Source organism: Orussus abietinus, unplaced genomic scaffold (genome assembly GCF_000612105.2).
Source record: "Orussus abietinus isolate OABI.00-Male unplaced genomic scaffold, Oabi_2.0 scaffold58, whole genome shotgun sequence".
Lineage (NCBI taxonomy): Eukaryota > Metazoa > Arthropoda > Insecta > Hymenoptera > Orussidae > Orussus > Orussus abietinus.
Window position 1 is genome coordinate 92,060 of NW_019394249.1, and position 20,090 is coordinate 112,149.

Consider the following 20,090-nt stretch of genomic DNA (forward strand, 5'->3'; position numbering starts at 1 on the left):
GAGCCGACATTGAATTATACCACGCTCCTCTTATCAGCACTACATTACGCAACGCGTGTGTACTCGTGACGATAATTGACACCCGGAAAAAGTCGAATAAAATGACTCGGTGTTTACCGAGTACCTGCAAATGTTTAAACAATCCCAAATATCTCCATTGTCGAGGGATCTCGCGATTGCAATCAATCGATGTATGTATCGAACCGAGGGATAATTAATTTCCCTAGTTTAACGTCACTCTTATCAATCCTTAATCGTTAATAAATCCAGACACATGGAAGTAAACGTCAAAATGACCGAAAGGAATTGAAATTCTCATAATGAAAGGAGGATTTATCCTAGGATTTTTTATTTTTAAATGCTTTGTACTCCGATAATGTACGTTTTTACCGGTCTAGGTTCACTGATAATGCCGACCACTCTCTCATTAGCGGGCTCATAACGAGCGGAATACGGAACACGGCGGTGGCTGCACTTTCACGATTAGGCAGCTGCACCGGTTGACGATGACGATTATGCGTTTCACACCGGCCATTTAGATCGCGGATAAAACCAGGTTTATGCAACCTGGGGCCCCTTTCGATAGCTTGTCACCGTGAACGTAACGATGCTCTCTCGTTGCACTTCCGTCGACACAGAAAAGCAGCCGAAACGGCCAATGTCGATTTCTCGGCCAATGAATGCAGATTTCACGTCTCGACATATCGCCGATTAATTCGGCCTGAAATCACGAAAGATCGTTTATTGCCTGAATTGTTCCAACAATGTTGTCATTCGAAAAATTTCCTCATAATGAACTTTTTCGACAGAGAAAAGAATCTGAAATGGCCAATGTCGATTTCTCGTCCAAGGAATGCAGATTTCACGTCTCGACATATCGCCGATTAATTCGGCCTGAAATCACGAAAGATCGTTTATTGCCAGAATTGTTCCAACAATTTCAAAAAATTTCCCCATAATGAACTTTTTCGACACAGAAAAGCAGCCGAAATGGCCAATGCCGATTTCTCGGCCAAGGAATGCAGATTTCACGTCTTTATATATCGCCGATTAATTCGGCCTGAAATCACGAAAGATCGTTTATTGCCAGAATTGTTCCAACAATTTCGAAAAATTTCCCCATAATGAACTTTTTCGACAGAGAAAAGAATCTGAAACGGCCAATGCCGATTTCTCGGCCAAGGAATGCAGATTTCACGTCTCGACATATCGCCGATTAATTCGACTCGAAATTATCAAAGATCGTTTATTGCCAGAATTGTTCCAACAATTTCGAAAAATTTCCCCATAATGAACTTTTTCGACAGAAAAGCAGCCGAAACGGCCAATGTCGATTTCTCGGCCAATGAATGCAGATTTCACGTCTTTACATATCGTCGATTAATTTGGCCGAAACCACCAAGCCAGAATTGTTCCAACAATTTCGAAAAATTTCCCCATAATCAACTTTTTCGACAGAAAAGCAGCCGAAACGGCCAATGTCGATTTCTCGGCCAAGGAACGCAGATTTCACGTCTCGACATATCGCCGATTAATTCGGCCCGAAACCACCAAAGATCGGTTATTACCCGAATTGTTCCAACAATGTCATTCGAAAAATTTCCCCATAATGAACTTTTTATCCCTCAAATCTCGCGATCGCCGGAAGGCTGTGGGGAATTTCTCCGAGATTGTCATCATGGGAAAACTCACATGAGGATTAGGCTCCAAGGGTCTAATGACTCCGGAATAGGAAGTGGTTCTTCGCGGGGGTCCGTTTAATTTTCCACTTTCGCCGACTTTCGCGGAAGTCGTCCTTTTTCCTTTTTTTTTTATCCGCGAAAACGATTTTTCCCGAGCAAGTCTCCTAATGATTTTTTTTTCATTTTCACGACAATTGTGTCGAGTTGTAACGACTAAACGATTTCTCGCAGTTCTGGAAATTGGGACGGAAAACTGTAACAGCGACGTCGGAAATTTACTATTTCCAGTTTTCACGCAAATCGACCTCTTTTCGACGGACTTGAAAAAAAAAAAAAAGAAATTAATTTCTCGAAACTACCTGTTTGCAGTTTCTTCGGCAAAAATTCGAGGGCGTTTAGTATATTTATAAGATTCAAGGCGGATCGGAGATTATGTTGTCAGGAAGGCGCGTGACAATTTTACTAATCACCGTGTCGACACTTGTGCATACAGTCATTCTCCGAGCGCCCATTATGCCCGTTTATCTTCCTTATTCCCTCTCAGTATTTCCATACTTGATTCGTTATGCAAAGAGGCGTTTAACGCGCTCACGTACGTTCCTATTGTGCACTTCGTGTTCCTGCAATTAGTGCTCGCGCCATCCTTCAAATAAATAATCTCAAATTCATCCTCGATCGCATAAAATTGAATCGCCCCCGACAATGGATATTCAAAAGCATACATTACTCCCTGCCCAATACTCATAAAACCTTAAATTCAAAATCGACTATTATTGAACACACAAAAAAAAAGAGGAGATGCACCGCTCTTGAAATTAATCTCAGCGCATGCAAAAGTGCAACCGCGAGATGTCAAGAAAGATGTGCAGACTTTCCAGATATATTATCCAAAATACATTACTCCCTACCCAATACTCATAAGACCTTAAATTCCAAATCGGCTATTATTGAACCCACAAAAAAAAACAGAGGAGATGCACCGCTCTTGAAATTAATCTCAGCGCATGCAAAAGTGCAACGTCGAGATGTCAAGAAAGATATGCAATTCTTTCCGAGACGAGTCGCAACGGAGTCATGCAAAAATAATTACACCATTGTAATCGATGTAATCGGCGCCGATAATGGCGAGCGATCGACATGCAGCTTGCACAAAAGTGCAAGCCACAGGTGCTTCGCCGAAACGCGGTTTACGAGCCTCGTAATGCAGCCTCGTTAAGGAAGTGAAACACTTATGAAATCAAACGTTTCACCTTCCTCGCGGAAATGCTTATTTACGTGACTTTCAGTTTCGAAATTGAATGCACCTCGCCGGTGCATAGCTCTGCCCGCCAGTCGGAATGCAGTTGCGATGCTCGCGAATGAAATAACGAAAAAAAAAAAAATTTATACACATATAAGAAGTGACCGCAAAGCTCGATTACGCAATGCGTGAAACGCGAGTCGTTAAACGATGCGTACATAAAATTATGCACTTCGTGTAAAAAGAAAAGGAAAAAAAAAAACTGCATCTCCTTTCGAGGGCGCGAAAAAGAGAAAGTCCTTACTCGAGCCGAGTAAAGTTGCATCGCGTTGCACGAAGTCTCAGATTTTACCGAACTTTACCTTAATTAACAATATTTCTCTTCTCTTCGTTAATTTAAAATTAGGTTGGCGTTTGTCACCCCGAAAAATGAAATTCTCATTGAACCAAAGAAATCCTTCTTGGGATAGCACCAAAGAAATATTTTTAATTCAAAGAATAATTATTTCGCTCTAACTGGAATAAATTGATTGCAAAGTTACTTCGGAATTACAACAATTTATTAGAGTCCCTTCGAGTGAATTAATTATCCCTTGAATTAACGAGATATTTCTTCGGTACCTTTTGATGAAATATTTCTTCGGCTCGATGAAAATCTTTCCTTCCCGGTGCATAATTGATGAATTAAGCTAATCACACGTCCTTCGCAGGTGCAACGTGGAATTTCGACGTCGCCTGGAATATCCGGAGCCTTGGCTCTCTCTTCGACTCACCTTCTGGAAAAACGTGTCCGCCTGCTTTAGTCCTTCGTTGTCGCCTGGAAAACAAATTGACCCCGGTACAGTGAATCGCAATAAAAAGGTAATTGGTAATACTCTTAAAAGTAATTAACCGAGATTCATGACTCTTATCCAGGAAGCTCGAGGAAAAAAAAATAAAAAAAAATCCATCGTTAAAAGATAAAGGCTTAAGGGGATGCGAAAGTGATCAATCGTTCATGAAACTTTTCTCTGAACCGCACCTAATCGATTCAAACTTTACGACGTGGATACAGAGGATCTAAGGAAGGTCCCGAGCCCCATGAAATTTGAATTGTTTAAAAATTAGTCTATACGAATTTTTTTTTTTAATTTTCTATTAAAATTGAGATTTTATACGTGTCCGGACCTTCCTTACAGCCTCCATATTCGGATGCTCCTTTCACATCCCCTTAATCATACTTTCGAATAAATCTATTAATCGTAACGCTCAGGGTCGACCCTGAAGATCGGCTTTCCCCATCCTGGCACCAGGAGACACCGACCTTGAAGCATGTTCTCCAGCTTCCGGCGTTCCACTCGGAATCGGTCCTGGCGAAGGTCCTCGGGGTCGCCGATGCCGAGGAGGGCCGCGATGTCGCGCAACTCGTCGCGGCTGTCGAAGCCGGACCTCCCGGAGACGCCCGTCGTCGCGGTGCCCTCCGACGTCTCCGACATCGTCTCCGTCCTGCGTTCGCTCTGCGTCACTTCGTTCGACATTTTCGCTCTTTCCCTCTTCCGCCTTCACCTGAAACGTTATCAATGATTAGCTCACCTGAGAGCACCTGAGTTTAGCGCCGAGCACAGGTATTTCCAAAAAAAAAAAAAGGTACTGCGATAAAAAAAATATGATACGGTACATTTATATTTATGGAATCCTCGTTATAATTCAACTTCATAAGTCACGGAACGAAAGAAAATATTTCTGCCCTGGTGATAATAAATTCCAATAAAAAAAAAAACGATTAACACCGAGGGCCTCGTTAAAAGTCCTGATAAATTAATTGCTCGATGAAACAGCCAATTAATAAATTAGGAATAAGTAATCGCCGACTCACCCGGTCGAGAGGCACTGTCTAAGAATATACGATTTATTACGATTAATAATGCTATGTATTTTTACAATCTAAGAAAGCACATGACGGTGCATCCTTCCATCCCTGATAAGCGAGTCCTTGACCGAGACGAGGCGGGTGATAAGGAGACAATCCGCATGATACGATCGGAGTCGAGTGAATTACAAGGGGAGATTGCGTTTACCCGCGACCGCAGAAGTAATCGATAATGACTTTTTATCTACTATATAAAGGACCGCTCGCCTACTCCGAGACTTTCATTAGAAATTCCAGAATTACGCAAAGAAAATTAATTATTCCCGCACCGGAAGTATTACACCAAAGGATTAAATATACCACCTAATAAAGGATTGCCCTGAAAAAGAAATTCCACCTAAGAGGACCAAAATTCCGGTTAATTTACCTGGATTACAGATTATTAAACACATCCGATTAAAAGCATCAGTTACTTCGGCCACGTTAACTTCCTCGTTAACGAAGCGTCTATTAATATTAATTTTTTTTTAAATATACCTCGTTAATAAAAAAATGGATTAAATATACCACCTAATAAAGGATTGCCCTGAAAAAGGAATTCCACCTAAGAGGACCAAAATTCCGGTTAATTAACCTGGATTACAGATTATCAAACACATCCGATTAAAAGTATCAGTTACTTCAGCCACGTTAACTTCCTCGTTAACGAAGCGTCTATTAATATTTTTTTTTTAAATATACCCAATCGTTAATAAAAAAATGGATTAAATATACCACCTAATAAAGGATTGCCCTGAAAAAGGAATTCCACCTAAGAGAACCAAAATTCCGGTTAATTAACCTGGATTACAGATTATTAAGCACATCCGATTAAAAGCATCAGTTACTTCGGCCACGTTAACTTCCTCGTTAACGAAGCGTCTATTAACATTAATTTATTTTTTTTAATATACCCAATCGCTAATAAAAAAATTCACAAGGGGGGTAATATCTGAAGAAAAAATTCCTGGTTCAAACGGAGTAGGAATAATAATTGCGCAAGGGGCGAGGGGGGTCGTAGGTCGTACCTTCTTCCTCGGATTCAAGAATTTGCACTAATTTTCAAACTCGTGACGTTACTTTTCGAAGGCGAACCCCTTAGAGGGGGGAGGAGGGGAAGCCCCGCGAATCCGTTCGGCGATATTTGGAACGAGATTCCGGAAAAATGCGGTTATTTTCGCGGTATAATGACACGACCACGACCTACCGCGTGGAATAAGACGCCGAAACTGCCGAAACTTGAGATTATTCCCCGTAGTCGTTTGGCCGTTTGTTGTCCGCCTATTAGCGGACTGGACTGTTGTCGGACTGGGCGCTCGGGATCAAAACAATGTACAAGAAATTCCTCGCTTTCGGCTCCCGATACGTCCCCGAATATCCGATATTCGTGTCAACAGGATATTCGACGGAGGAAGTCGCGATACCCCCGATAATGGTCAAACTGAATTTCGGGTGGATTCTTACCCGTACTCCAAAATGTTACATTTTCGAAGGAGGTACCAATTGGGATTTATCACTGAAAATACTCGATTTTCAATGAATTTATTCGGGATCGTATGACCTGGCATAAAACATTTTTTTTTTAAACCTTTACGTCGAAGTGAGATCGTCTAGTCAAGATATTCGACTTTTAATTAATTAATATCCCCCCGATAATCGTCAAACTGAATTTCGGGTGGATTCTTACCCGTACTCCAAAATGTTACATTTTCGAAGGAGGTACCAATTGGGATTTTTCACTGAAAAGTATTCGATTTTCAATGAATTTATTCTGGATCGTATGACCTGGCATAAAACATTTTTTTTTTTAAGCCTTCATCCCGGAATGAGCGTTTAGTCAAGATATTCGACTTTTAATTAATCAATATCCCCCGATAATGGTCAAACTGAATTTCGGGTGAATTCTTACCCGTACTCTAAAATGTTACATTTCCTAATGAGGTTTCGGTACCAATTGGGATTTTTCACTGAAAATATTCGATTTTCAATGAATCTATTCTAGATCGTATGACCTGGCTTGTACATTTTTTTTTTTAAGCCTACATCTCGAAGTGAGATCGTTTAGCCAAGATATTCGACTTTTAATTAATTTATTCAGGAACGTATACATGATTATTTTCTTTCTTTGGACAATTGAACTTCGGAGCAAGATTACCCGGTTAAAAGTTCGATTTCTAACGATTTGGTTTAGAAATGCACACGTGGAGGTGATATCAATATTCGAATCCGAATTTTTCTTTAGATTTCATTTCGGAGCGAGATCGTTCATGTGAAAAATTCCATTTTTAAATACGCATAATCTCTCATAGAATTTAACTGCGAAGCAGAACCGTTAAATTAAAAAATCGCATCCAGACGACATTTGCTTATTTCGTATATTTCCACGGTCATGGAACGGTAATAATGGAAAACTGGAAATTCCACATTTTTCTGACAATATTTATAAAACAGTTGGGTAAGAATAGTAGTACTCGTAGACTTTATCGGGAGCGCTATGAAATATTCACCCAGAGCGACTCAGCCGATGGGATGTCGGATAATCGATGTCGAAAATCGCGATCGATCGAATACATATCGAAGGTCAAGTCCGAGCTGGAAATCAACACGAGGAATACCTGTTCGTATGATAAAATCGGAGGGGGTAATCGGATTAGATTTCGAATTTTGAAAATCCAGCCGTTAGTAGGATCGAAAGAGTCAGAATAACTATAAATATATCTGAGAAGTCAGATCGTTGGTGGAAAGTATTTATCAAATCGGTACCCCCAATTCGATTGAAATTTCACCACTCCAATATATAGGCCCTAAAGGTAGTTCCTGAAACTCATGAAATTTCATTTTCTCATCGAAGATTTATTAACTTATCATAGACTAGAACCAACATGGCGTGGTCCGGGCCCGCTTTCAATGTTTTACGCTTCTTGGAGACTTTGAATAAAAAATGAAGAGTTTCAGGATCTAGCTGGAATAATTTAGAATACCGTAGAAATGGAATGTTACAGAGTCGGATGGGAAAATGAGGTAAATACTCTCACCAACGATTGCAAGAGAATACTGGCTTGTCCTGCGGCTGACGCGTGTTTTTAGAGCAAAAATATAGTTGCAGCTAAACGTCACAGATGGCGACGTTGGTTCGTCAAAATATAAACAGTCATGAATTCATGGGATTTCGGCAGTTTTACATCTATCTTTTTATCATTACTTTACCGAAATGACATATAGAACCCTTCAGTTCGTATAGTTCTATAGATAAATTTAACATTATCGACGTCGATTAAATTTCTTAGCGCTTTTCATATCCTCTTAAATCCTCGACCCTTCGTCTCGGGAAATATCGGCTCCAAAAGAAAGCGCAAGCGCGATTGGTCGATAGCCGTCACGTGACCAGGCGGTCACGTGACGTGGGACATTTTCAAACTTTCCTTTTAGGTTTGATTTCCCGCGCAGGAACATTAAATTGAGAACATTCTACACAGCTAATCCGTTCGCAGGATGAACGAGTAGTGGTCCCTTGAGACAAGGAATTATAATTGACAGTAATGCGTCCCTAAACAATAAATCGTCCTGTCGGTGAAGGAGGAACCGTCCGATTCGGGAGACTTCGGCACCGGTCATGATGCAACCGAATTAATTTTTACAGAATCTCAAGTGGGATGAAAAAGTACGTGCATAACGGCTAACTAAGCAGAGGATGACGTCTCGAGGGTTTCTCTTCCACGTAACGGAGGAAGTCGTGGAATTAACGTGGAAAGTTTGAAAAAGCGAGTACGTACCTTGGGGTGCGCGTCGCAGGGTCCGACGATGGCGCCAACGAGCGCAGCCAATGGGAGCCGGCCCTGACACGTGGTCGCGGATCTGGACCAATGGCAGCGCTCCTCGTCGCGCGTCTTTCCTCCGCTGAGCGGCGGGTCACGTTGCTCGGCAGTTCGGTCCGACCGGGCCCGACACCCGAAAGCGATTCCAACCAACCGGCAAGGTGGAGCTCGTTATCGCCCAACGCCCTCCCGAGTCTTTCCGTGTGGCGCCTCTCTCGGTCGCCATTCGAACTATGCCCACCGATCGCTCGAAACGGTTACCCTGTATCGTAATTTCAAACGAATAAACGCTTAAATAACAGGAATTACTCTGAGTATTTATTTCGTAAATATTTCGTATTTATTTTCCCGGAAGGTGAGACACGACTGACCAACTTTCCGATATTTCTTTTATTGAGTACCTTTTAACAACGGGCTCGTATTTATTGCCAAAAATTAAATTAAGTAGACGGTTCGTCGATTCGTTGGGGAGCACTAATGCCGGCCACTGTACACTGTCGTGTTCGACCTGACCTTAAATCACTTTAAGGGCTCCTTAAGGCCAGCCCTCTTCCGTCTCTCGGACCACTTTCGTATTTGAGGTGGTCTCGATATCCTGTGAATGATTTCCACATTTGGAATCGAAAAGAACATCGGCCGGCTATTTTGAAAAATGCCGAGTTTTACGAGATTTTACAAGTATGCCCTCGGAGGGCTCGGCGCCGTAGGTAGCGCCTACTTCGTGTATTATAATATGTACGGACATCCTGAACAGGTGCAAGTTTGCAATTGGACCTCATTGGAGTACTCAAGGAAGTGGGACAATAATTGGGATAGGTTAGAACGATAAAGTTGTACAATTAGATTATTAGTTTTATTTAATATTATCTGACCGGTAAGCACTGTATTAAAATTCATGCATCGGTTAATTAAATTTATTTTATCATAACCTTAAACTCGACGTTGCAGAAGAGACCCCAAAAGTTTAATGAAACCGATGCAAGTAAGGAACGAGGAAGACGAGAATAGGTATAACAAACAGCTGGCCGCTTACAAACCTAAGGCCGTGAAACATTATTTTCTTATACGGCACGGACAATATAATAGAGATGGAAAGAGGGACTCGGAGAGAGGACTTACTCCTCTAGGTTAGCGCGCAGTAATTTGTTAAACGTTGCGAATGTGTAATTTTTAAGGACTGGATAACATTTTTATACATTCTTTATTTTCATATAAAGGCAGATTGCAAGCCGAAGCGACTGGGAAGCGCTTGGCCGAGCTGGGAGTACCTTATACATTAATTGTTAAATCGACGATGACTCGGGCTCAAGAGACTTCAAAAATCATAGAACAGAGTCTCGCGACTGTAAACGTTGAACACGATAATCTTTTAACGGAGGGTAATCCTTATCCCCTTGACCCATTATCTGGAGTGTGGAGGACGGAGAGATCGGTGAATATTTTTTATCCTTTATCTCTAATCGATGTGAAGAAAAAGAAGATGAGAAATTATTGCAATGATTTACTTTTACAGTACTTTGTAGACGGCCCCAGAATAGAAGCAGCTTTTAGGAGGTACCTTCACCGGGCAGATCCTAGTCAGAAACAAGATTCCTATACCGTTCTCGTTTGCCATGCAAACGTTATTCGATACTTCGTCTGCAGGTACAATGTTAAGAAATCATGTTGAGTTTCTTGCACAACCAATAATTTCCTCGATTCATTCGTGATTAATTAATATTATTATAGAACAAAATTCATTAGCCTCGTTTGGTTTTTCAGAGCGCTTCAATTACCTCCTGAAGCTTGGATTCGTATATCCCTAAAACATGGAAGTATTACAATGCTCAGTATCTATCCCAATGGGAAAGTAACGCTACACTTTCTTGGAGACTGTGGACACATGGAGCCTAAATTGCTAACGACGTAATTTGTATTTCTTTTAGTACCACGCTGTAAATACACAGTTCTATAAGAAGAAATGAGTTTAATTTTCAATCAACAGGTCACGATCGTTGAAGTTAACGTAAAGAAGACCTACACGAAAGACGGATCAAAAGAGACTGCCGACTTCTTCGATAACATGCTTTGATGTGACGAACTTTACTTAATTTTGTGTGACATCTGTATGATACTTACCAGCAACGGATCTTTTTTTTTACATTTCAGTACCGAACTGACAGATGTGACAGAAAACAGTTATTAATGGCGTATCACGGTCGCTATCGAGTGTAGAGCTATTATTTAAATCTGGTATTTGATACAATTCCAAACGGAAGAGAAGTCATTAATAACTTGTACTACATTTTGTATTTTATATTACTAAAGTCTAGAATAAAATTACTTTTAATTTCCCCATTTTTTATCAATTGAACAACACGGTTATATGGTGTCATTCTTTGTTGTTTACATAATTAAAATTAATTTATACAAGAACGATTCACAGTCTCCACGTACCGAGTCGAATATCGCATTTAAGATGAACTGATAATCAATTGGACATTGACGGACCGTCAAAATATTTTTTTCACGGCATCACGTGTTCTTTATTTTGATTTTATCGGAAATTAAAACGATTGTATATTTTTTAGCTTGGCGGCGCTAGTGTCGCTTTAGATCATTCTCGAAGTCTGTAAAAGTTTTTTATTCGAATTGACCAATCACGTACGAGATTGTCACGTGTACTTTTGCGCATGCGCATGACGGGACTGAAAACTTGACACTAGACGCGACAAGTAAAAACATGTTACACTGTTAATATTAGGGCAGTGTAGCAAGACATGGACGAAGAAAGGTTAAAAAATAATAACCCGTGGACGAACTTGTCAACCTTAACAACTTTTGACAGAGGTATGTAAAATAACCTCACCACTACTGCCAAAACTTTAAAATAATTATAACTCCAATTAAAACGAACCAAAGAAAGTAACTTTTAAATATGTTATTAAATACTGTTGTTAATAAAAACACTTGTTACGTTTTAGTTAAAATATTTTATAACTCCAAACCGTTCTCTCGCTCGCGTATGATGTGCGAATTGTACGAAGGCATTTGTTATTGTGAAATCAAACTTAACATTGTTTTACCAGGAAATGACGCGTGGATAAGCCACTGCACGCAGAAAGCTGCTCAAATACAAACTGGCGGAGAAATTGTTCGTCGGGTTTTCCCTTCAACGAGTTTTCTTATCGAATCTTTAATTCAACAACTATGTGTGATGTTCGAGGAGGACTCAGTTCGCAGGAAAAGACTCTATATCAGTACTGAAATGATTTTTCTCACTTGTTTTTTAATTTAATCAATGAGTACGCAAAGATTTATAAAGCGTACAGTATTCATTGACTGTACAATAATCATGATTAAATTAAAAGCAATTAAAACCACTTATCCTAGTGCACTGTAAATGTTTTTTTTTATTTTAGAAATTTGCAACAAACTGCATCAGATGAAATTAATCGATGGTTCATATAACATGGCAGAGTTTGACACAATCCGCAGCCAGTACCAAACGGCACTGTGCCAACTGGTATCGGTTGCAAGAGCTTCGACGGGAAGTGACAATGCTTTAGGACTTTCTGGGTATCAATTGTTCCATGTACATTGTATTAATATTCTATTTCACTGTGTTTCATTTACTGGTGATAATTTAATCTGCTCCATTACCTTTAGACAGGGTCTTTATTCTAATATTTTCTATAAATTCTAAATTTATATTTTCAGACTAATGTTCGGATGGTCCCGCTACTGTAGAGAATTTGAAGAAATCGAATTCATCGCTCGTGGTGGATTCGGTTGTGTTTATAAGGCCTTACATAGATTAGATGATACCGAGTATGCAATAAAAAAAATCGTAGTGGAATATAGCAGAATGAATACCATTGTACAACATTTAGAAGAAGTTAAGACTATAGCGAAACTCAATCATATGAATATAGTGCCATACAAAAATGCTTGGATTGAAATGGCATTCCCATCAACTTTTGGTCCAAATGTTGTAAGTTATGAACAGAGCAACAGAGACCAATTACAGCCATCTTCTGAGAATAACAAACAAGCCGACTATTATTTAACGAATCATCGAATGCTCAGTTCGTCGATTTCTCAGTCACTGGAAGAGAATTCCTTCCACATGCGTGAGTATCTCTCTACTAAACCATTCGAAAAAATCAATTTATTATGAGGTATTCAAATATTGTCTTCCACATGCACAAATTTTATTTAATTATAGGTCAACAAACCGTTGAAAACAATCAATCTCAACAAACTGAAGAAATGAACTCTGACGTTGTATCTTTTAAGTCTAGCTCTAATAGAAACAATATATTTAGTCACTTTAAGCAACAAGAATCTTTAGTTACAAATAGCAACGATAGTGAATCAGAGGAAGAATCTGTTAACGATGGTCAACTGTGCCCATACAATTCTGGAAAGGTTAGTATCCCTTACATTATAAATTAAGCATGGATTCATCCACAAAATCACTAAATTAGTAATAGTTGCCTATTTTGCTTTAACTAAATCTACATCGACCTACATTTTATGTCTTGTAGAATATCCAGTATGTAACATTGTATATTCAAATGGCACTTTGTGAGAAGACGTTAAGGCAGTGGTTAGACAAAAGACAGGATTTTACCCCACAATCAGTAATATCCTCCATATTCACACAAATAATCCGTGGATTGGAATATATTCATTCTCTTGACATCGTTCACCATGATATAAAAGTGAGTACTCGATACTTTGTGCACAACCCCTCCCTATGCCACATACATGATTTTGTGCTTTTAATAACATCAATATTGCTTTATTATAGCCTAGCAATATTTTCGTGTCTTCATCAGGACGTTTACAAGTTCAATTAGGCGATTTTGGTCTCGCTTGTCCATTACAAGGGGGAACTCATTATTCCGCTATCGGTACGCAGATGTATGCAGCACCGGAACAATTGCAAGGCAAATGTAGTTCTAAGGTAACTAATTCATTCACTGCATCATATTGCGTAAACAAAATATATTAATAAATCTAATCACTAGAATATTATAAGGGTAAACAAATATTAAATATCATTTTCTCACGTGATTAATTCCAGAGTGATATTTATAGTTCGGGAATCGTCCTTTTGGAATTGCTAATTCCCATGCAAACCAAGATGGAATGCAGTCGCACAGTTGACGCATTTAAAAATGGACAGATACCTACTACACTCACCGCTAGATATCCAAAATGGGTAAGTTTGATCGCAATCACTTTCAACGGTGAAAATTATTCTACATACATAATGTTGCAATTTGCTTTCAGGCTTCTTTAGTCAGTCGATTAATACAATTTGATCCAAACAATCGTCCATCTACTCATGAACTCTTGCGAGAATTAAGTGATGATAAGGACTCGATAATATCAAGACTAAAAAGCGACAATGAAGAAAAGAACGTTACAATACGAAATCTGCAAGATCAAGTTGAAAGGCTGGAAGCTCGAATTTCAGAGCTCACTTTCTGTTCCAGTACTCAATAATAATTAGTACCAGCGAATTACTATATACTGAACCGTGACTATAGAAAATGCCGATTTTTTAATTGTTCAATGTATTCGCTTCAAATTTCATATTTTTCATACAAGAGATTTTTTCCACAGCTTTTTTGTGATATTATTGCCTTGCAGTAATTTTGACTGATTCTTATAAGGCAACGAATAAGTCTCAGTTTACTGCGAAGCAGAATTAATCAAAATATATAAATATTATTGAACAATTAAATTTCCGGGTGAGGCTGTAATTATTTATAATACTATTTAATACCATTGACTTTAGATATACTTAAATTACACTTGTAAATACATATTAATTTGGAATGTTTACCTTAGGGACGGAATTAAGCTGTACATACAAAATATTTTAGTAATTTAGATAATAAGTATAATTTGTAAGCATTTTTATGATTGTCTCAACCCATTGTATATTGTACCCTTGTCCCCTTTCAATGCCTGTTTATTAAATACGATTCCATTTTTTTTTGTACTTTCCGCTTTTATTGTTTAACATTTTTCACTCTTACGATATGTTGTCCCTGCTTCGGTTATAACAGTATCGAGTAATTCTTTAAGCTGTTTACCAAAGGTTATTCTATCATATGACTGATCAGGTACAGCGCACTTTCTTAACAAGTATTCTAAGATTGGATACTTTTTTAAAATCTGTTTTGGAATGTCATGCAGAAATCCTCCAGGGAAGAAATTAGTGCTCGTTTCTGGAGCCAGTAAATGCTACAATGAGAAAAATACAGTAAAACCACTATTTTTGCAAAAAAAAATTCTTATACTATCTAAATATTTACAGCTACATATATTAATTACATCCAAATCTAAAGCTTATGTACGAAACCATGCCTGACCTTGCACAACGCATAATAATTGTGGTCACTCAAGTAATGACTGCATATTTCTTTTGGCGAAAAAACAAAGCAGTTATCACAATCCGGGTCTGCTTTGTTTACTTCTACTACTTTCCAATCTTTGGGTTGATCTGAATACATAATAGCGCATTACCTTGATAAACAGCTGATAAGTTGAAACATTAGATTTGTTCAAGTTAAATATAATCATTTTCGCAAAATCTACAAGAGATCAAATATATTCTAATATTGCACATACCCTTAATTGAAATTTTCTTATCGACAATGATCATGTCTTCCAAATCGACAAACTTTGCTTCGTCTCTGCAATTAACAGCAATATTCTCAGGAGATATATCGGTCAAGTAGAAGCTAAATTCGGTACTTCTAAATGTAAGCATATGGACAGCATTCAGTAAGCTAGAAGCTATCGAAGCTCTACGAATCCAGTCTTCGTTATAAAAAGAGATTAAGGGTAAACCAATATATTCTTCAACGATTAATCTGCCACATGCTCCTAAGTATTTAGGCACCGGCCAACCATCTTCTGCTCGTAGAATCTATTCAGAGGTAAGTGTCCAACCTTAAACCAAGAAAGATTTTAAAATCCATGCAAGATTAAGTATTTAACTACCTGAAGGATAATTGGTTCTGGGTTAATTTTAATTAATGTCCACAGGTGTACGTGAAACGTTGAATTTTCTTCATTCAAACCATTCTCGAACACGCTATGGAAAAGCCTTTCTGTATTGTCAGAATGCGGACAAACTAGTAACCCAAATTTACCGCTATCGGTGTTTACAGCAAAATAAGTTACTTCATTTATAATATTTGCATATAAATTATCTTCTACGTTGATTACACTATTTTCATTGGACTGGCTAGACTGTGTACAAAGATATCTCAAGTTCGGCTGGCTACAGAGCATCTCGTCGAAAGCTTCCAACTCCCACGTATGAGCCAGCTTCTTCAGGACGACTTCTCGCCCTTCGTCTTCCCCGTAATATACATTTTTAATGCCGAATAAATTGGAAAATAATGCGAGTACGCTTATATGTTTCACTTTAATCCTATTGTTCACTGCATCACACGCGGACAAGCCATAACACGCAGGACATTTGTGAGTTTCTGTCAGTAATGTGAGGTTAGGATGCAGCCAGTGTCCGACGAATTTGATTCCAACGACCAAAAAGACTAATCCATACACCAATACTTTTCGTTTCTGACGCGTGAAAATCCTCCGAATACGAGACATAACGATCAATTTAAATAAATAGCATATCTCTCAAAACAAGGTTACGAGAATAAAAACTGACATGAGCAGAATTAGATGATTGTTCACGGGCAGTCGCGCGATCGCATCCTATGCTGCCCCCTGGTGGCCTTCTTTCGAACGGACGGCCACCTATCAGAGATGAGTTGGGTATCGAATACAAAATGGCGGAACTTTTTAAAAAGAGTGTATCACGTTCCTATTATTTTACCGTATAAAACGTTCCGTTATAATCATATCATCACCCGCTGATGGAGAATGGAACAAAATTTGTACTTTCTGACCCAAAATGAACGCTTCGGAAGAAACGATACGTGCAAAAAACGAATCCGCTTCCTCCACTTCTTGGATAGCTTGTCTTATCGGTAGCAAAGTCAAATCATTTCCTAGACGTTGGTAAAGGCTGTAAATACTGTTGGCGATTTTTCATGTTACTCAAGCCCATTTTACTGATCGTGTCCATATATTCGGAGTAACCCGTGAATGGCGCCGCCCACAGCTCGAACGTTTTTGGAACTGAAAAAGGTTCGAAAAAAATAGCAGGAACCACTTGCGACAACTTACATTTTTCCTGATATTTTAAAACTATTTACCCGCAGACATATCGATGCACCTGGGCGGTCGAATGTGTGGCTTATCCACAGCACTGTGTCTGAATTTCGTTGGGTCTTTGTAGCCATTTTTAAGGTCCTTATTAACCGAACAAATGGGAGCTCCAACCGGTGAATCAACGGCCGCCATTAGCTGTTTGTATTCCGTGAATAGTACTCCTGAAATACCATTTAATTTTAATTAAATCCGATTAAATTGAAGAAATTAAGTCAGTCCAATTCTTCCTTTCTCTCCCACCTCACCTCGTTTCTCGTAATCAATCTGGTAGACGCTTCTCATTGCCTCGTCACCCATGTGGCAGACGTTCTGCAAAATCCTATTTTTTGAATTATCCACTTTCCGATTTTCCGCGATGGCACCCTCGCGGGATTTTTGCTCTTTATCAGCCAAAGTCTTGTATCCATTCGTATCAGTTTGAAAACCTTCAGCGGTACATTTGCAACCGTCAGAGTGGAATCTCTGTATGTGCAGATCCGCAGAAGGATTCATAGGAGGCTGTGCAGGTTTTGCCATCAGTGGTTTCGGATAAGGCCACGTGTAATCAGCGTGAGTGTTCGTCACGAAAGTCTCCAGAAGGTTCGTCATCTTGGGACCCTCTAAAATGCTTCTTCAACTTGGAAATTTTGAAATTAGGTTAGACTCGAGAGAGAGCAGGGTCCAGAAACAGCATCCAATCACTTGCCAGAGCCAACTCGATAAAGTTGCGAATTTTTAGCAAAGCCATTTTTACTTCGCTCTGAAGATTAATTCTCTGACTGCCACGGATGGAATTTAAAAAATACACTTTATTCATTTTTGTCATCCAGGTCTTTCCGATGTGGGATGACTACGTGGCACGTGGTTATGGACACCGGATCGGAACTTTTCCTAGAACTTTGATTTTGAAAGCGTTTCCCTCGTGGTGTATTTTGTCCTTTATGATAGCATATCCTGTCTTTCCGATGACGTCTTGATATTCGCTTTTCCATGGTGGCAACGGAGTCTTCCTGCCGATCCCTTCGTCGTCCCATGCACCAGAGTTTTTACTTTTTTTCTTCTCATCCTTGTCACATTGGGATTGAGTTCTTCGAGAATGCTTGTCTTTAGGTTTCACGTGAGGTCGACATTCTGGCTCTCGCAGCGAATCTCCGGGGCCTTCTCTTGGTGCAGCCTCCTGGTCCTCGAATGCACGATCTAATTCTAAAAAGATATCACATCATTCAATATTATAAGCTCAGTTTTAACTACTTCACACTCCAGATAAATAGAAAACAAGAACTGCAATTACGGTCATGGCAGTAGTCCGTTTGATAAGTGGATCTCATGCGAGCCTTGTTAACCCGTTGCATCAAGTCTTCCGGAGGACTGCTTTTCAGGATGTCGTACAAATATGGATATTTTTCTTGAATCTATAAACAGGAAAAAATCACAAAGGTCGACGAATAACATCAACGTATGAAGATTTAAATGCGAACCAGCGTACCTTTTTCATATAGGCATTAGGTTGATCGAACCTAGTAGCTTCTGCTTCCGGGCTGGGACCAGTTCTCACAGGATACTCTTCGACTTGCGTAGCTGGTTCCCTTGAGAGACTTTTTCCAAAAGTTTCACACTTTTCTGACAGCACGTGTTCTCCTGGTTCTGCACCGCAGATGCATGATACGACACGAGAGAACTTTTTCTCCTTCTACGGCATTACAACGGTTTGTCAATATGATGTGTATGAGATAAAATGAATCGCAGTACAGATTGTTCGGTGGTGGGAAAGCTTGACTTCTGGCTCGCAGGTTGCATCCTAATGCAGGGCCAGAGGTAGTCCTTGCGGTAGGTCGACAGGTACAGGTCCATCTTGATCGATGATCTTTCTTCTAATCACTTAACGATTTGGCTTTGCACTCTTTCGTCCACTCGACAATTTGCGCCTGCATTTCATCGCACTGCTCAAATTTTTCTCACGAGGCGATTTAACGAATCTTATGCTAGGTCCCAAAGACAAAGGAAAGCCGACGACGTCTTCCAGGTGTGGCGATTCGCGAAATTTACCAAAAAGACAAGGTCACCCTAGTGTTTTCTCTAACCAGAAAATTCCTATACTCTCGATAATGCTAATTCGACGACCAGGAAAGAAAGGAACAATGGAATTCCATACACACATATATAATTGTCAAGTGCGTTTACAAAAATTGCAAAAACCAAACGAACTGTTTCTTATCTAGCTAGTAAAGGAGGAACGATATTGTTCTTAAAAATATCCCTTAGAGAAGCTATGAGAGACCCCAAATTAACGAATCGAAGAACTGTTTTACAGTCGCATAAATTAAGTCTTTCAATAGTTACGAGGATATTGTAATACTTATATTTAGTCGTAGAAGGTCGAATCGTTTTGCCACAAAATTGTCATTCCCAATCGGAAGGTGAAAGGTAAACCGATCAGTGACAAGTCGTGTGAATATATGTCTATGTACCGTTAACATTAAGAATTTAATTACGTTTATGCAAGCTGGAAATAGTTCTGTTTCGCAACAGGTATCTAACTAGTACCACAAGGTTTAATTTAGTCGTTAAACATGAACGTACATGTACATACATACGTTGCAAAATGCCAAACCTACTAAATGAAAAATACGTAAAATACTTTATAGAAACTTAACTTCACATAGAAAGACTCTCGATTAGGTCATCATTCGAAAGTGTGCGCCTAAAGTACATCTTACTGTAATATATTTCCTAATACTTATTATTTATACTTTAATTTCCCTAAGTAGACCCTTAATTCTTACGAAGTCAATGAAAAAAATTATATCAAGGCTAAATAAAAAGTATCAGTATTTTAAAGTTCTGCGACAGAACAAAATATCACGGAAGAGAGGTTCTTGAGTCATCATCGACATAACCTAAGACGTAACTATTTCTGTAAATTCTCTTCATTTCCACTTGGAGGCTGTTCACCTGCCTTCCTGACCTCCTTCATAACAGTAATAACTTTATAAACCCCGCTCCTGTACATTATACAATTAAATCCAGTACTTTAACACGTATACCACCTTACCCAACCCTTTGAAAGCATTGAAAAGTTTGCAAATACGTACTGAGAATTATAAAGAGTAATTCAAGCTGATGCAAGAGTCGACTCGATGCCATATAAATTCAGGTTTCTCTCAGTTAAATTACAGAGATACCGTGCAAAACCGTAAAATCCCTTGTTCGATCCTTCAACAGCTGGATCTGCA

The 20,090-nt window shown here is 39.2% G+C and overlaps 6 protein-coding genes across 11 annotated transcripts in view; 2 read left to right on the top strand and 4 right to left on the bottom strand.

Moving 5' to 3' along the window:
* Positions 1–8,670, bottom strand: part of LOC105698540 (protein bicaudal C homolog 1) — a 29,694-nt gene extending 21,024 nt beyond the window's left edge. The window contains exons 1-3 of one of the 3 annotated variants that reach the window (XM_012422869.1): positions 8,584–8,670; positions 4,226–4,467; positions 3,696–3,739 (exon numbers count right to left, since the gene is read on the bottom strand). In XM_012422869.1, the coding sequence (XP_012278292.1) occupies positions 3,696–3,739; positions 4,226–4,439 (258 nt within the window). In that variant the 5' untranslated portion in view covers positions 4,440–4,467; positions 8,584–8,670. Of the gene's footprint in view, positions 1–3,695; positions 3,740–4,225; positions 4,468–5,838; positions 6,098–8,583 lie in introns of those variants that run through there. The other 2 variants (XM_012422868.1, XM_012422867.1) reach the window with 2 other exon arrangements.
* A 474-nt stretch (positions 8,671–9,144) lies between these two features.
* On the top strand, positions 9,145–10,958 carry LOC105698547 (serine/threonine-protein phosphatase PGAM5, mitochondrial). 3 transcript variants are annotated; one of them, XM_012422879.1, is made up of 6 exons: positions 9,145–9,441; positions 9,574–9,752; positions 9,843–10,057; positions 10,139–10,269; positions 10,387–10,530; positions 10,610–10,958. In XM_012422879.1, exons 1-6 carry the CDS (start codon positions 9,278–9,280, stop codon positions 10,632–10,634), a joined length of 858 nt encoding a protein of 285 aa, XP_012278302.1. In that variant the 5' UTR covers positions 9,145–9,277; the 3' UTR covers positions 10,635–10,958. The 3 variants fall into 3 exon arrangements, with proteins under 3 accessions (XP_012278302.1, XP_023289384.1, XP_023289387.1); XM_023433619.1 differs by having other exon boundaries at positions 9,359–9,499; XM_023433616.1 differs by having other exon boundaries at positions 10,387–10,958.
* Positions 10,959–11,144: 186 nt separating this feature from the next.
* On the top strand, positions 11,145–14,623 carry LOC105698544 (eukaryotic translation initiation factor 2-alpha kinase 1). 2 transcript variants are annotated; one of them, XR_001103934.2, is made up of 9 exons: positions 11,145–11,454; positions 11,694–11,864; positions 12,027–12,183; positions 12,325–12,737; positions 12,833–13,035; positions 13,155–13,331; positions 13,421–13,576; positions 13,711–13,834; positions 13,906–14,046. XR_001103934.2 is itself a non-coding variant. In XM_012422877.2 (9 exons), exons 1-9 carry the CDS (start codon positions 11,385–11,387, stop codon positions 14,119–14,121), a joined length of 1,701 nt encoding a protein of 566 aa, XP_012278300.1. In that variant the 5' UTR covers positions 11,149–11,384; the 3' UTR covers positions 14,122–14,623. The 2 variants fall into 2 exon arrangements, 1 of the variants encoding a protein (XP_012278300.1); XM_012422877.2 differs by having other exon boundaries at positions 11,149–11,454; positions 13,697–13,834; positions 13,906–14,623.
* Positions 14,402–16,396, bottom strand: LOC105698545 (deleted in autism protein 1 homolog). The gene is made up of 4 exons (XM_012422878.2): positions 15,631–16,396; positions 15,256–15,556; positions 14,997–15,127; positions 14,402–14,868 (listed from the first exon to the last, which is right to left on the bottom strand). Exons 1-4 carry the CDS (start codon positions 16,249–16,251, stop codon positions 14,641–14,643), a joined length of 1,281 nt encoding a protein of 426 aa, XP_012278301.1. The 5' UTR covers positions 16,252–16,396; the 3' UTR covers positions 14,402–14,640.
* Positions 16,397–16,559: 163 nt separating this feature from the next.
* LOC105698548 lies at positions 16,560–17,493 on the bottom strand. Its single transcript, XM_012422880.1, has 3 exons — positions 17,124–17,493; positions 16,863–17,039; positions 16,560–16,785 (listed from the first exon to the last, which is right to left on the bottom strand). The coding sequence occupies exons 1-3, from the start codon at positions 17,464–17,466 to the stop codon at positions 16,649–16,651; spliced, it is 657 nt and encodes a 218-aa protein (XP_012278303.1). The 5' UTR covers positions 17,467–17,493; the 3' UTR covers positions 16,560–16,648.
* Positions 17,494–17,706: 213 nt separating this feature from the next.
* On the bottom strand, positions 17,707–20,017 carry LOC105698549. The gene is given in 4 exon segments (XM_012422881.1): positions 17,707–18,060; positions 18,149–18,269; positions 18,344–18,546; positions 18,549–20,017. Coding segments are annotated over 4 exon segments (822 nt in total). The 5' UTR covers positions 18,709–20,017; the 3' UTR covers positions 17,707–17,722.
* Between the last annotated feature and the right edge of the window lie 73 nt (positions 20,018–20,090).